The sequence below is a fragment of the Musa acuminata genome, chromosome BXJ1-9 (assembly GCF_036884655.1).
Source record: "Musa acuminata AAA Group cultivar baxijiao chromosome BXJ1-9, Cavendish_Baxijiao_AAA, whole genome shotgun sequence".
NCBI classification, from domain to species: domain Eukaryota; kingdom Viridiplantae; phylum Streptophyta; class Magnoliopsida; order Zingiberales; family Musaceae; genus Musa; species Musa acuminata.
This window is the reverse complement of record NC_088335.1, coordinates 2,857,777-2,873,230: the sequence shown is the minus strand read 5'-3', so window position 1 is coordinate 2,873,230 and position 15,454 is coordinate 2,857,777. Positions and strand designations below refer to the sequence as shown.

The 15,454-nt window shown below is 38.0% G+C and overlaps 2 protein-coding genes across 12 annotated transcripts; one reads left to right on the top strand and one right to left on the bottom strand.

Annotated features, from left to right (window-relative positions):
- Positions 1-196: 196 nt before the first annotated feature.
- LOC103996927 (thioredoxin-like protein AAED1, chloroplastic) lies at positions 197-6,055 on the bottom strand. 2 transcript variants are annotated; one of them, XM_009417993.3, is made up of 10 exons: positions 5,828-6,055; positions 5,176-5,317; positions 5,047-5,092; positions 3,813-3,872; positions 3,202-3,238; positions 2,729-2,808; positions 2,498-2,589; positions 1,397-1,457; positions 598-696; positions 197-494 (listed from the first exon to the last, which is right to left on the bottom strand). In XM_009417993.3, exons 1-9 carry the CDS (start codon positions 6,021-6,023, stop codon positions 637-639), a joined length of 774 nt encoding a protein of 257 aa, XP_009416268.1. In that variant the 5' UTR covers positions 6,024-6,055; the 3' UTR covers positions 197-494; positions 598-636. The 2 variants fall into 2 exon arrangements, with proteins under 2 accessions (XP_009416268.1, XP_009416269.1); XM_009417994.3 differs by having other exon boundaries at positions 602-696.
- A 1,948-nt stretch (positions 6,056-8,003) lies between these two features.
- On the top strand, positions 8,004-15,178 carry LOC103997260 (two-component response regulator-like PRR73). 10 transcript variants are annotated; one of them, XM_065081948.1, is made up of 10 exons: positions 8,032-8,325; positions 8,409-8,538; positions 8,724-9,175; positions 11,157-11,318; positions 11,425-11,558; positions 11,792-11,962; positions 13,022-13,205; positions 13,280-13,715; positions 13,800-14,619; positions 14,829-15,178. In XM_065081948.1, the coding sequence occupies exons 3-10, from the start codon at positions 8,779-8,781 to the stop codon at positions 14,967-14,969; spliced, it is 2,445 nt and encodes an 814-aa protein (XP_064938020.1). In that variant the 5' UTR covers positions 8,032-8,325; positions 8,409-8,538; positions 8,724-8,778; the 3' UTR covers positions 14,970-15,178. The 10 variants fall into 10 exon arrangements, with proteins under 10 accessions (XP_009416703.3, XP_018673788.2, XP_018673787.2 ...); XM_009418428.3 differs by lacking the exon at positions 8,409-8,538 and having other exon boundaries at positions 8,004-8,162; XM_018818242.2 differs by having other exon boundaries at positions 8,031-8,538; positions 13,022-13,187.
- Positions 15,179-15,454: the final 276 nt, after the last annotated feature.

Genomic DNA, 15,454 nt, shown 5'->3' with positions numbered 1-15,454 from the left:
ATGTTCACCGTAGATTCACTTATAGAGTATATATATAAAAAAATACAAGGATAATTAGTATCATAAGGTGTGCAAAAATATTTGAAAAGGTTTATTAAAAAAACCAAAAATTAAAAGTTTTTTCAGGGAGTTCACCTATTATTTATTCAACACGACTATACGGGTCCTAAATATAGTAGAGTTCTCAACAAAGTGATAGAGCGGCAAGAGAATAAACTAATTAATTTAAATATATCCTGATATGAATCCGACCTAAGACATCAACATCCATTACAGAAGGAGCATTCGATTTCTTTTACACGATCAAAAATAGAAAAAGAAAATCATCCTGCTTGTCCTTCATGTCGGTGCACGGACACAACGGAACTTTGTTCTCCAAGATTCACATCTGAGCTTTACATAAAGAGTATCGGCATTTTGTTACTCGGTAGTTGTTTTGGTTCTTCATTTTGGCCTTAAGGACAGCAGGAGCAGTTGTCTTCAACTATTCATCTCTGATTTTAGATGTAAAAAATAATTTCAATGATGATAACTGATCTTGCAGAAGTGCGATAGAAACTGTAGGACATATTTCTTTTGTGTTAAAACAGAACTTACTTACGGTAAAGATATCAGGGGAAATTATCCCACAATCTATTAGGAACAGCATGCTTCGATAACTTCTTCCACGTCAGGATCATCTCCAGCTTCTTTGTCCTGTCGACAAAAAGAGGTCATTGGATAAACATGTCAATCCAATAACGACGAACTCAATTCAGATCTACAGGGAAGTTTGTGATAACAAAAGAGAGCAAAATAGAATTCACTTTACAAAACACAATGGTGTACACTTGGTATTATTAGGTGAACCTATGGCACAATGCCGAGTTATATTGTTCATCTTGTTCTAAAAGATGGACTATTGCTTTTTTGATTCTAATGATGTTCTGCCTTTACATGGGAATATCAATTCAATGTCTAGAACAGAGAATGTGATATCCGGTTACAAGTATGCTTACACACGTGCGCCCAATTTACAACACACAAAAAACAAATGATACAAAATTCCATACTAACCACAAGAAAAAAATATGGTAAACATGTTCAAGAAATAACACCTGAACATTTACCAATTTGGTCACACATATTTTAGGACTTGAGACGGTGATACGTTTGTCATATAACTTTGGCGAAGTATTTGTGTATCATGCAAAGGTGAAAGAAAGGAAAAAATTTCTTGGCTACACTCCCTTAGGTTAACATACAAAGGCTTTTGACCATAATCATTAATCAACCCTCATCTAAGGCTATGGTTTGTTTCGCAATTTTCTCTTCATACAAGTGAAAATAAGTATATAACATGATACGAATGACAACCAATTCCAAGAGATTATTTCAACAGAAAGGAAGTGCTAACCTTGTGGATGTATAAGATGTTGCTCACTCCGGGACCTGCTACAATGATGCCTCCTTGTTGCCTAAAAGAAGAAAGCATGAGTTGTTTTATAAGAGAAGCACACTAGAATAATATGGAAACATGTCAGCTTACTCATTATTAATTAGTTAATAAGAATGCCGTAACATGCCAACCAAGTCATCATATGTTACTAGTTTTAATCATTTGACCCTTTTCCACATGCAATGTTTTTTTCTTACTCCAATTTCCCTTATTTCTGGGATCTTGAACTTGTTGTGTAATATAGAATGTGAGTGTTAACATAAACAAATCTCAAATAATAGTCAACAAGAGATAAAATACGTAAATTTATCTGTAAAATTGACCATGAGAGTTCTGCATACATGTGCTATGTTTTGGCGTCATCCACCTATTAAGTCAAACCACATAATATAATTCATAAAACTTCATGTACAAATCATAAAACATCTTTCTTTTGTAATTATAATATAGGAAATTCCATAGTTGATGCCTATTATGCTGTTCAGAACCTGTGTCGGGGTCCAACTTCTGACAATAATGGCAAAAATATCAAGCAAATTGTGTATAATAAAAAATGCACCTATCGAGATTGAGTATGGATCAATTTAAATGCAGAAAGCTGCCATGATAGAAATCAAGTCATTCGAATGGGTTGTTTTGCAGTATAAACCATTACCTCATCATCATTCTTTACAAGCTCTGACATGGACTAAGCTTTCATTAGCGGTAAGAGAGTGTTTTTCCGAATTATATTTACTTTCCTGCATGTCTCTGATCTGAACCTTTGTGTTAAATTGTTGATAGGAAGGAATGGGCCAGCAAGAGTCAAAAATCCTACTGTCTTTTTCACTGTTTGCCTTTTAATCTGTTACTTTTTTTTGATCGCCTGCTAATGCTCTTTATATTTATTCTGATAGTTATCTAATGATATTAAGATTCCCAAGTCAAACAACATATTCACAATTCACAAACACAATTTATATTAACTGTCTCTGATGTTGCGTACAAAACATGGAAATTTAGGAGGAAACAGCCATCACAGACCTAAGTAAAAGATTTTATTTTACAATAGTCACTTACCAACCACCTCTTGCCACTGTATCCTTTTTAAATGAAAGCCCCCAGTCCTGTCTATATCCTTCTAAGTATAATTGTACGATTTTCATACCAGCCTGAAAAAGACAAATATGATAGATCAGATATTTCACAAAAATGTTACCTTTTTTTAAAAGAAAAAAATTCCTAATCTGATTTTTGCATATATAGTTCTTTTCTTTAATATCTAAAAATGGAAGATTTTACAATACATACAGATGGAGAAAAAGTTGTTGATACGCCATAAGCAAAATTAAGTGCATCATACGATGAATGGGTGGGATCCGCATAAACTTCTGCATGAAGGCATTTTGATTGCTAAAATCAGATCAATTGACATTAGCCAAAATGGAGAAGTGATTGACTCATAATAAGCAACATCTTACAGGACATGAAATCTTTTGATTCATAGTAACCAAGCATCCTGATTTCTACTTCATGTTCCAGTTAGAAAATTTTTACATTTGGAAGAAAACATTAGTGGTAGAAAAAACTCCCAGATAAAGAATAATATGAACACCTGGTTGAATGGTTTTAACAAAAAGTGAGGATCTAGGCAATATAATTGCTCTCTGCATAACAGGTGAAGTTGTGAATTGCATTTAAGCCAATGACAACCGACAGTATATAAACTCTCGAGTGTCCTCAGTATGATCTAGAAATATGTTTCAGATTGTATGGAAGCGTACCTCCTTTGAATTTGGTTTGCTCAACAAATGCCTTTGCCTGCACCAAAATAGTCATACGTACAAAATAGTGAACATTATAATTAATGATGTAGCATAACTGCATAGGCCAGAGGTTTTTCTTGCAGATAGAAACATCACGATTAGTGTTTTATCAACATTGATAGAGAAAAAGTCTTTCATATTGGATAATCTACTGAAAAACGTATGATAGTGGCTAAATCAATATACTACTTTCTAGTCGTTGGTCATATTTGTAGCTAGTGATGCCCAAGATACCTGTTAAGAAAAGAGCACACACTTCACCAGTTCCTCCAATTATAGAAATTTTCACACTTTTCCTTGATCAAACTTAACATGTAATCTTAATATTTGTAATTGGCTTTAGATACATGTTTATTTTAGATAATTACTATCTAACCTAAATTTGCATTGTAAGGAATTAGTAACTAATTAATAAAGGATCCAAGTCAGGATGAATGTGTAAAAGGAATCATTCTTTCCCTGCACATTGACAAATAACACCTTATCCTACCAGTAAATGCTTGGAATTTGGTTACAAAAATGTGTGGATTCAAACAATGACTCTCACCTCATATTAGTAAATGCCATACCTGTTCAGTACTACCAGGTCCAACCAAAACAAGTGCAACTCCAGCTGAATCCATCAATTCCTAGAAATCGCAACCAAGAAAGAGAATACAAGTGGGGAATAATATTTTGTGCATTGAACAAAGTAATATTTGTGGAGAAATGTATGTATATACATATATACATACACATATACACACACACATATATATGCATGTATACACTATACATATATACATATACATATATATACATACATATATATATATATATATATATATGTATATATAAGTATATATATATACATACACACACTCACATATACATATGAATATATACATATATATATATATATATTTATATATATTTATATATGTATATATTGTTTGTGTGTGTGTGTGTGTGTTTAAAAGAAAAGACAAATGCACATATATATACAGATACATCATGAGATGCAAAAATAGTGGATATGCGCACAATGATTACCATCTTACAAAAGACTCCCTATCTCGTTTTAACTCAAAAATAAATATTTTCCACTTTTCTTTGAACATTTACTAAAAATGCTTGCCTTTTTCACAGTTGACATGCACACAGAAACAAATAAGAACAATATAGTGAACCTACAGATTCATGTAGCTCTATGTGAATTCTCTTCAACGACTCAACATGATCATTTGGCTGTCTGTTTCAAGGTCAAGTAACAAGCATATGTTGTCTTAAGGAAATCGATTTGGCCTACTCATCTAGCTCACCACTTCCATTTGGTTCATAACAAAGAAAGTAAACAGATTAGGACAAAATAGAAACAGTGTAAATTGAATTATTAACCTCGATGAAGATGCAACCTCAGAGGCTCATACTGTTGAATTACTTATTAAAATTCATCTCGAGACTGTGGTGTAGCTAAGAAGAATGGATAAAAGTTATTCCTTTATTTCCTCGATGATCAACATACTTGACCATCAGGGTTCACAGAAAACAAATGTGTTAACAAGTGCCTGCAATATTGCATCCATGATGAAAATAAAATGTCATGGGGAACGGTGAGTAGTTTTATGCCATGAATCTAGAACAAGATGGGCCTCTTCTACCACCCTATATATTATCATTGTTCTATGTTAAGAAGAAGCAAGTTATACTTAATCATGTTCCTCTGATGTCATTATTATTCAAACCACACACCGCTGTGGTTATAGCAAAAGAAACTCCTGCCACAGGAAATTTAGGAGAAATTGAACTTTGTAAGTCTAATACCTTCTTGGAGGCAAGAAGATCAGCCCGTTTACGACAAAAAACACATCTGAAGAAGTAGAAAAGTATAAATTATTCTTTAGACTGGTTCAACTTTAGAAAGAATGAATAAAGAAGAGTATATAACATCACCCAAAATGACGTGCAAATGCAATTACAGCTTTCCTATCTCTCCACAAGTCGGTTATGCGAATCGCTTTTCCAGTTAAATCAAGAACTTCTACACTTTCTAAGGAACCAGTGAGGCTCTCAGGGCTGATTGCAGATGTGCTACCTGATATGTGCATATCTCTTAGACTCAGCAGGAACAACAGTGAAACTTTTGAACCATTCAAAAAAATACTGTTGCTTACAGTCAATTATAACTCACTAAATGTTTTATGCAATTCCTAACAGATTGATTAAAAATAGAAAATATCCAAAGACAATTACCAATAAAATATTGAAACAAGTCGATGCAAGATTAACTCATGGAGAACTAATTATTTCAAATAACACATTATATTCATATTCTTCTTAATGAAACACCCACGTTATTTCTTGTTCCGTAATCTCTGTTGTTGAGTTGATTGAAATATTCACAGGAGAAACTCGTGGAGGTCCAAGCTTACAAGGAGGATGTCGCAGGAACCTGCGTATAACCTTGAGGACATCCCTCTTCAGGTATGCCCACAATACTCCTATGACAAGAAACTAGATACAACATCGCAAGAAGCACTCTCTCGGATTGCAGTAGAACGAGATGTCAGTAGATGAATTACAGAACAGAGGGTTGAAACGTTACCGATGGGTTCGGGCGCTGCGTGGAGGGGAGGGAGGATGCAGGAGCCGCGGTTCACCTTCTTGGGGCGAGACGGGAGGCCAAGGGCTTGGTCGCCTTTAGGGCTCCTCGCAGAAACCGCGGTGGAGCATCGGCGCGTGCCCTTGCTCTCCGCGAGGATGGCGGCCGCCGACTGGATGCAACGGAGAGGCATGGCCATTTGGAATTGGGAAACGTTACCGATTGGTTCGGACGCCGTTATGATATATATATATATATACATATATATATATACATATATATATATATATATATATATATATATATATATATATATACATATATATATGTATATATATATATATGTATGTATATACACATATGTATATACATATGTATATATACATATATATATACATACATATATATATATATATAATTATTCTCATTGTGTTAATGTTAATATAAATATAATATTTTTTATGTCAGTCTCAATTTAGATTTTAATTTTATTAGACGGGAGTTCTAATAAAAAATTTTAATTAGCGGAAGCAGCGGGGTAAAAGCAGTAGGGGCGAAGGAGGCCCGCCGTCGTCTCCTCGTTGCCATCGGCGACGGCCTCCTTACGGAACGTGGAAGCAACGGAGGCCCCTGCAGAAGGGAAGGAGGTCCACTACCGTCTCCTCGTGGACATCTTGATGGAATCCAATCCTGCAATCCCACCTTTCCATTTGAAAGCTATGTTGTCTGCAGCATCTGCAATGACTCCACAAGAAAGCTGAGTAGATAACAAAAGCATGTACGTGCTCTTGCGCGAGACCATTAGAAAGCCAGCAGCAGCAGAATCCCACCCCACCCATCTGCACCATCCAAACAAGAGGAGAGATCAAAAACCAGGAGGACAAAGGTTCCAGTCCAAAAGAGAGCCAAGGAAGGCCACACACGAGAAGAAAGTGGAAGATGCCCAGATGTTAAAGCATTGGTTCTTGGCCACAACATAGAAGAAGATGGAATCCAGACGTGTCGCCATGCATGTAACCATCTTTCCTGTGTCCGTGAAGCACAATTCCTGTATCGACCAACCGAGAGATCTCGTGGATGTACGCTTGTCTCTGCTGGCAGCAAACTGGGGCAAAGGAATGCAGCTGGCGGGGCGTTTTGTCTTCGAAAGTTGGCCGCTCGTGAGCGATAAGGCATGCAGCGGCCTTCATGGAGTCCACCTCATCCTCTCATGTTGTATACAAGTTTTACCTGGGAACAGAAGAGCACTGATTCAATCAGCTTAATCGTTTCAGTCACATCAGCAAGAAGGAAGGGCTGACCAGTCTATTATTCATCCTCTTCGAAGTTTTGCTTGCACAGTAGCAGTGCATTTAAGAGGAGAACTCGAGAGTATATTGCTAATGTCTCCTATCATTGCCTCATACATCAAATCCAACATATCGATCAAGACAACTTGTAATAGATCAAAGAAGACCCAACCCTGATTGGGTCACCAAAAGTAAGAATGGATTTGAAGGACTTGGTCGACTTGTAAGGTCAACGCGAAAGATGGATAGCCCACCATGATATCCGCACTGCCCGCCACCGAGAGAGGATAAGCACAACCTTCTTCCAGCATTATCCAGTCCCCCATTTGATTCCACGAGGAGCAATGTTGGAATTTAATGTTTTAAGTGACTGTATGTGCAAATAATCCTTTACTGACAGGACTTATTCGAAAAGTTAGTATACGTAAATATTTGCAGATAGGGGTATATGTGTAATAGTAATTTGTATTGGGATGGCTCTCAAACGTTTCCGCAGACTAATTCGAAAAGTTAATATAGGTAAATATTTGTAAGCAGGGGTTTATGTGTAATAATACATTAGTTTGAAATGTATCTGAAAAGTTTCGAACTCGTAAACACCGTTAAGTCGGCGTTATGATTTTTGTTACTCCGCCCGGAGGTCCCCGCACGCACCGGTTGGCATACCTCCCTCGAATCTCCGCCACCTAGTCAAACGGTGAAGCCGACACGTCGCGGTAAGTGGATATTGTGGCGTCCCCAGACCGTCCCACGTGGCTCACGCCGGATCGGGGGGGGGCGCGTCAGCTCACGGATTTTGATCTCGCACGCGTGTCTCGCCACGTGGACATCGTTGCCTGTCCGCCACCGCCATTTTCTCCACGTCATCGACTCCCCAAACTGACCCTGACAGCCTTTCTTGACGCCTCGACTCACTCGGTTGTTGTCCCCCTTTGAGTCGAGACCGTAGTCTTCACCAGAGCCGAAGGACGCGGCCAACGCTTTCCCATCGGCCAAGAAGAAGAAGAAGAAGAAGAAGACCCTCAACGACCTGAGACTTAGAATCCCCAGTAGGACGAACAAAATCGATTCATCCTCCTCCTCCTCCTTTTGTTCTTTCTTTATTCTTTTTCTTTGGGAATCTTTAGAGGAAGTCTGGAATTGGTCGGATCCCCGAGAATGGATTGTTCCTGAGCCTTTTCGGTAGTTCGCACATTTTTATCGAGGGCGGAGGTACTCGAAATCTGATGCGTTTTCTTGTTCTTGGTGGCGTTGGTCGAGGTTCTTGGGAACTATTGTTGATTTGGGTGTTGTAGGTGGTCTTTGTTAGAATTTAGTTCAGAGAAGCTTTTGCTTTGGCTGGATCTTGGTATTCTACGATTAATTGCCTGGGATTGTGTTGATATTGTTATCGATCGTCATCTAGGGTTGCGCATGAATGTCTTGGTATGTCATTTGAATTTTCGGGAAGGATTATTCGATTTGCAGATCTTGATTCGTCTTTTGTTTTTCTTGATAATCGTGTTTGCTATAATTTTTATGTTCTTAGGTTTTGAAGGCTATCTAATTGTCTTTTGGTTCTCCTGAAGGTTTTGATCCCAATACCCATCACTTCTTTCTTGTGATTCCAGACATAAGTGGCGTCCGGTAGAGTTTGAGTTCTGTGTTTGTTAAGAAGGCCAAGCGATGCGTAACGTTTTCTTGTGGGACAATCGAGTGATGGAAAGTGCCCATCAAGCCGGCCCTAAAGGGGCTACGAATGAGGGGCTGACAGACGGCAACCATCAGGATGAGACCGAGCACAAGGAAGCCCCATGTGGTGGGGAAGGTCATGCCCCCTCTGAAGAAGATGAGTCCAAGATCAATGTGGCCTTGGAAGATTTAAACGGTAACCAGATAACGGATGCAACACCGCTCGCGAAACAGACTGCTGGTCTCCAGAAGCAGGAACAGCAGCCACCGGGGCCAATCGTACGCTGGGAGAGGTTTCTTCCGGTCAGAACACTTAAGGTTTTACTCGTAGAGAATGATGATTCCACCCGTCAAGTTGTCAGCGCTTTGCTTCGCAACTGTAGTTATGAAGGTAAACATATCATCTCTTATTTCTGTTATATGAAGGTATTATTGATTCTACTTTACTGCTAACCAATATGAACTTTATCCTTAAATATTCTATATATGTCAGACCACCCCCATTTGAGGGCTAGTCTTTTTGCTATTCTGAGTTTGCTAAATGTGTTGGATCATCATTTAGGTGGACTAAACTGTAGTTGCTTTTCTGGTATACAACCTAGCTCTACTTTTCAGGCGGATATATCTATTGAGTTGCTTCTTTCCTTGGCTTATTTCAGCTTCTTCGAGCCAATGAAGAGGATGCACAAACAGACTTTCCTAGATGAGGAGAAAAGTTTTGTGTACTTCTTGTAATTTTTTGGCAACAAGTATTAGTACTAATTTCATTAGTTATTTACCATGGGATTTTGCCTTGTGATTATTATTGAGCTTCATATGTTTAATTATCACAATCCTCACTTTATTTCTCTTTTCAGGAAAGTAAAATGATATGGTTCATTTCTTGATATATATCTATATATAATTATATATAATGTGAATATTCATTTATATATTGATAGATTCTTCTTAAGTAGAATGAATTGTTGTGTGATTTGCTTCCGAATCTCTCTCAGCATAAAAATGATTGTAATCCATGCTCTGATCTGACCTGACCTGTCCTGTGTAGTTTGGTACATGGGCTACTAAAGAGGCTGAGAGCTATGCAGAAGCCTCATTCCTTTATGTTTCAGTACATGGACTACCGGTTCAGACATATACTCTAGCTTCATCTGCTACTGTTTATTGTATGAAATTTACTTCTATTTTCAACCATTGCTCTCTTCTTAATGATGATTATACTCTATTTATCACAAATTATTATCTACATCCCAAAAGGTTTTTCCAGAAATTCCGGAAACTAATGTTCCCTATTTCGGGATGCTAATAGGTTTTTCTAGTGTTCTGAGTGGCAGTCTCGTCTTTGGTATTCTTTTGTTGGTGGTTATGTTATGTGTCATACTTTTGTCAAGCAATTGAACCTTTGTGCTGCATCCATGAAGTATGCATGACTCTCACGTTTTCCACTTTCAAGATCATTACCATGATATGATCTCATCGATTTCAGTTTGCACTTATGATCTACATGAATATGCCTTTGGAGGTTGTTTGTAAAACTAGATATATGACCGACTTACGATTCACAAAAATCATGGTTTAAGGTCTATCGCTGGTACTATTGGTAACATCCTGGCACAATATGGTGTGGGTTCTATTCTGATTCACAGAAGCTAATGACATGTCAAATTTGTTGACATACCCTTAACATAGTAGTTTCCTTGCACATAACTTATCACCACAGTGTGAACTGATGGTCTACCTCGGCATGATCAGTACAACATGCCTTGTTAGAAATTTATTGATTATGGCAAAAGAAAAAGATAGTATGCTCATGAACCACATTAAATGTTTGTTGCCACAAAATATTCTTTCCTTCCAATATATGCAAACATTATGCACACCAAAATGTAATAGCAGGTGTGTTTATTTATTTCTTTATACTTGAGGAGATTAGGGTATACTATAATGGAGGAGAGGAAATTTTCTCCTTCTCTACCTCTTTCTTTCATCATTAATCTGCTGTAGTTTGAAGCAGCAAAAATCTTTTGTCAGGAGCTTCCAAATGCGCAGTTCGAGCATCTTGTTCATGGTATACCTTTATAATATAAATCAGACCAAGATTATCCATTACCATTTCTTTCTTTGCTTACTGTTCTTCATCTTTGCCACATCTATCATATCAACTTTGCATATCAAGTGATTCAACTATTTAAATTTGATGTTTGAGTGGCTTATGTGATCTGAAATTCTGAATATAGTTAGTTTAATCCAAGTTTACAAGGCAAGGTTCTTTGTCAGTGTGCTCTCTTCCTTATCGTCTTGGTATATACTTTTTGTAATGAATATAATGTGATTAATTAACTAATGATGTTTTTGTTTTCATTCTTTGACAGTCACTGCTGTTGCAAATGGTTTGCAAGCATGGAAAATATTGGAACATCTAACTAATCATGTTGACCTCGTGTTGACTGAGGTGGTCATGCCTGGTTTAAATGGCGTTGGTCTTTTAAGCAAAATCATGAACCATAAAACACGCAAGAATGTACCTGTGATTAGTGAGTATTTTTCTTACAGCATGTGATGAAAACAGAATTGTGAATGTATATTGGGTTATTCATGTTTGAGATATTTAACTTCTGAAAATTTGTGATCTGTGTGTAGTGATGTCATCAAGCGATTCTATGGGTACAGTCTTTAAATGTCTGTCAAAAGGTGCAGTTGACTTTTTAGTGAAGCCTATCCGCAAGAATGAGCTTAAAAACCTTTGGCAGCATGTGTGGAGGAGATGTCACAGTGTTAGTTACTATATATTCTGATAAGCCCTTTACAGTATCATGTTCACCAAGATAAATCATATACATGTATCTCACTCTCATCCGTAGCTTCTTTCTTTAGTGTGTCAATGTCCTTCAGTACTGGATTACTCATGTAGGGCCTTCTCGTGCGTTGTTTTCTTTCTTATGCTTGTATAAATCAATTCTGATTTCCCTTTCTGTTTTCTAATTGCACCAACTCTGCTTCATCTCAGTCCAGTGGCAGTGGCAGTGGCAGTGGAAGTGAAAGTGGCATCCAAACACAGAAATCAGTTAAGTCAAAGAGCTCGGATGACACTGACAACAGTAGTAGCAGCAATGATCATGATAATGAAAGTATAGACCTGAATGCAAGAGATGGCAGTGACCATGGTAGTCGAACTCAGGTGCACTTTTTGTCTCAGACTACTTGTTCACGCTCTTATTTATCATCATGGAAGGCACGAAAAGTGTATCCATGTAGTAATCAATGAATGTTGGCGACATGTAAATAATCTGTTGCTGCTGGTTCAACATTATCAGAAAGCATACTTATTCCTAATGTAGCTTTATCTCTTCAACATTATGTTTTTAATGCTAGTATAATTTTCATGGACAACAACCAAAAGCATATCAACCTAGATATGCTCGATTGCTATATTGTTCTCTCTCTACTTTCATCACTCAATTCTTTACTTTATATGCATTAAAAAAAACCTACCTTAATAGGTTTACAAATTTAGAATTTTTATCAATTGGAGAGCCATCAATTGGATAAGGATAATTCACTTCAGTTAGCGGCACTTACCATCATCGAATGGACTTTTGATGCCACAAATTTTCCCTCTTAATACCAATCATTTTTATTGCCATGGATTTTGCATTCATTTAATTTTTTTCTACTGTACTCATAATCATGTGGTCATTTACTGTGCAACTTGTTGACCTCCAACTCTAGCATCAGGCTTTTAAGGGAGCAAAAATTTATGATTATCGTATGACCGTTTGTCCTTTCTTAGTTACACAGAGTGATATCTTCAGTGCCTCTTTAAGTTCTATCAGTTTGTGATGATCACAAATATCAGAAATTTTTCTGTCATATGTCATTTATGTGACTTGCTGAAATCATCGCTCCTTGGTATTTGTCATAATAGTAGATCTGGACCACAGTACTGTTTTTGTCTGCTTTTCTTGTAGGATGTTCTTAGGCAAAAACAAGAAGAAAAAGTCATTAATCAAGTAGACCAGCTTAAAATATAAAGATGTATCTTTTTATTACCTCAAAATTAAACTACTGGTATGGTTTCTCACATTGAAAATCCGGATGTCATAGTCCATCTGAAGTTGGATGTCATAGTTCATCATTAATTGACAGTTCATAAATTTAAGAAGAGGTGGATGCCTTTTGTTGTCTTTATTCGCAACTTCCCCACATCATTTGAACACACTCAAAATTTGACATGTAGAGTTCCTGGACAAAATGTGCTCCGGAGACTGACAGTCCCCAACCTATGTCTCCTTTAGATCAGTTAGCTGATCCACCTGATAGTACATGTGCACAAGTCATTCGCCCAACGCCAGAAACCTTCAGTAAAGATCAGATGCCTACATCTGCCATTAGAGAGAATCATGGTAAAAAGAAACCTTCTGGTGAGCTAACATTACCTAAAATCTATTTCTTGCACACTTTCAGGATTCTCGTGAAACTTTAGTCTGTTTTCTAGATGATTGCATGGGGAAAAAAATGAAGATTCAAGAATGCAGGAAACCAGAAATGCAATATGAAAGTCATTCAACCGAGCAGGATTTTATCAAGTTAGCAGACAAGAAAATGGACAAATTGCCTGAAAAGGACTCCAAGAATAAGGGCCATCTTGGCACTTTTCGTAACGATTCGTTCAATGATCCAAATGCTCAAGCTGCTAATCTGATTGATGCAGTTGGCAATAGCTCTGACTCTCGAGTGGTAACCAGGATTGCTCAGGCTCCTAGTGGTTTTTCCAAGGTTGTAGAAGAGCAAGATAAGATTAATCACACTTCAATAGATTTACCATCCGTTGAGTTGAGTTTGAAGAGGTTGAGGTCAATTGGCGAGAGTGGAACTGCCAATCAAGATGACCGCAATGTCTTAAGGCGCTTAGAATTGTCTGCATTCTCAAGGTGAAAGAAAGAAACATTTTAAATTGTTATTGCTTCTTATGTTGCTTAAGAAGACTGATTCTAACTTCTTTAATTTTGTGCAAGATATCACACATCTGCCACTTCTAATCAAGCTCCCACTGGATGTGGAGGAAGCTGCTCTCCACTTGATACCAGTTCGGAGGCAATTAAGACAGAGTCGATGCACAATATTGTGTCTAGTTCAGATGCAGGTCACCCAAAGCAAGGTTCCAATGGTAGTAATGACAATGACATGGGATCCACTACCAAGAATGCCTTGACACAACAAGCGGCGCACAAAACAAAGACAGCAGCATTTACATCAACAGTCAAATGTAACCAGTCTACAGCTCGCCACCCAGTGCAGTATCAAGCGTCAGAAAGTCAGGAGCCTGTGCAAGACAATGTGGAAACTGTGACAGCAGCTTCAGCCACAAATCAACCAAGGAAGTTCCAACACCAAGTCCTGGCTCAACATCATCGTGGTCACCACTATCATCATCATTATCACCAAGTTCATAATGTACAGCAGCACAGACAACAGCCATCACCAAATCACAATGACTTGTCACTCAAGAACAAGGCAGGAGCTACACACCAGTGTGGATCATTCAACGTGTTTAATGGGCATGTTGAGGGTAATGCTGCAAATTATAGCATAAATGGGAGCAATTCAGGCAGTAATTATTGTAGCAATCGGCAAGATGGAAGTAGTAATGCCATTCAAACTGGAGGGCTGAATATGGAGAGGGCTAATGGACTCACAGAACAGTGTGGTCCTGGAAGTGGCAATGGTAGTGGGAGGGGTGGTGCTTGTGGAGTAGATCAAAACCGGTTAGCTCAACGAGAGGCTGCCTTGAAGAAGTTTCGACAAAAAAGGAAAGAAAGGAACTTCAGAAAAAAGGTATTTGCTTTTTTCTGACTAAAGCGTACATATCGCAATTTTCTGACTGCAATTTTCTGTGATTTCTGGATATCGGAAACATGTTGTGAAAATCTTGATATTTTTCGTAGCGCCGGTTATAGAAAATCTTGATCTTTTTGTAATGTTACGATAATCTGTTCCTTTGATTGTAGCTCATGGAAAATACAGATGAAATCTTGATCTTTCAGGTCCGTTACCAGAGCAGGAAGAAACTTGCGGACCAGCGGCCACGTGTGCGTGGGCAATTTGTGCGGCAGTCCGTGCATGAACAAAACGGTCGAGCGGCAGACACGGAAGATCCTCATGACGGCCACTGTCTGGTTGCATAAGTGCGCTACCAATTCGGTAAATCGTGTCTTCTCCATTAATGGATAGCTCAATAGGGTAAATTGGGTGTGAGAATACACTTGGAACGCTGGGGACCTGTGTGTTTGTATCACCACTTGTTTTATTTTACTTCTCAGAGAGGGATTATCTATCAGCTACTATTGAGAAACTGCATTACCGAAAATCTATGATGTTCCTGTTTTTTTTTCAATTACCGAAATGGAAACTGCCGAGGTGATCCATGCAAGTCCATTGGCAGTGGCAACCCTTTCCCTCCGCAAGCTCCGCAGCGCTGGTGATTGCAGGACATCGGGTTTCCTCCGCTTGGAAAGAAGAGTGTTTTCGAACTATCAGCGCTGTTCATAGACCTGCTGCTGACACGCAAGTGAATGTTCATGCCTGGATGAACATTCAATCCTACACACATCACGGACTAATGTTTTCGAACTATGATGGAGATGATAAAGAGTTGCAAAAGCTACCGAAG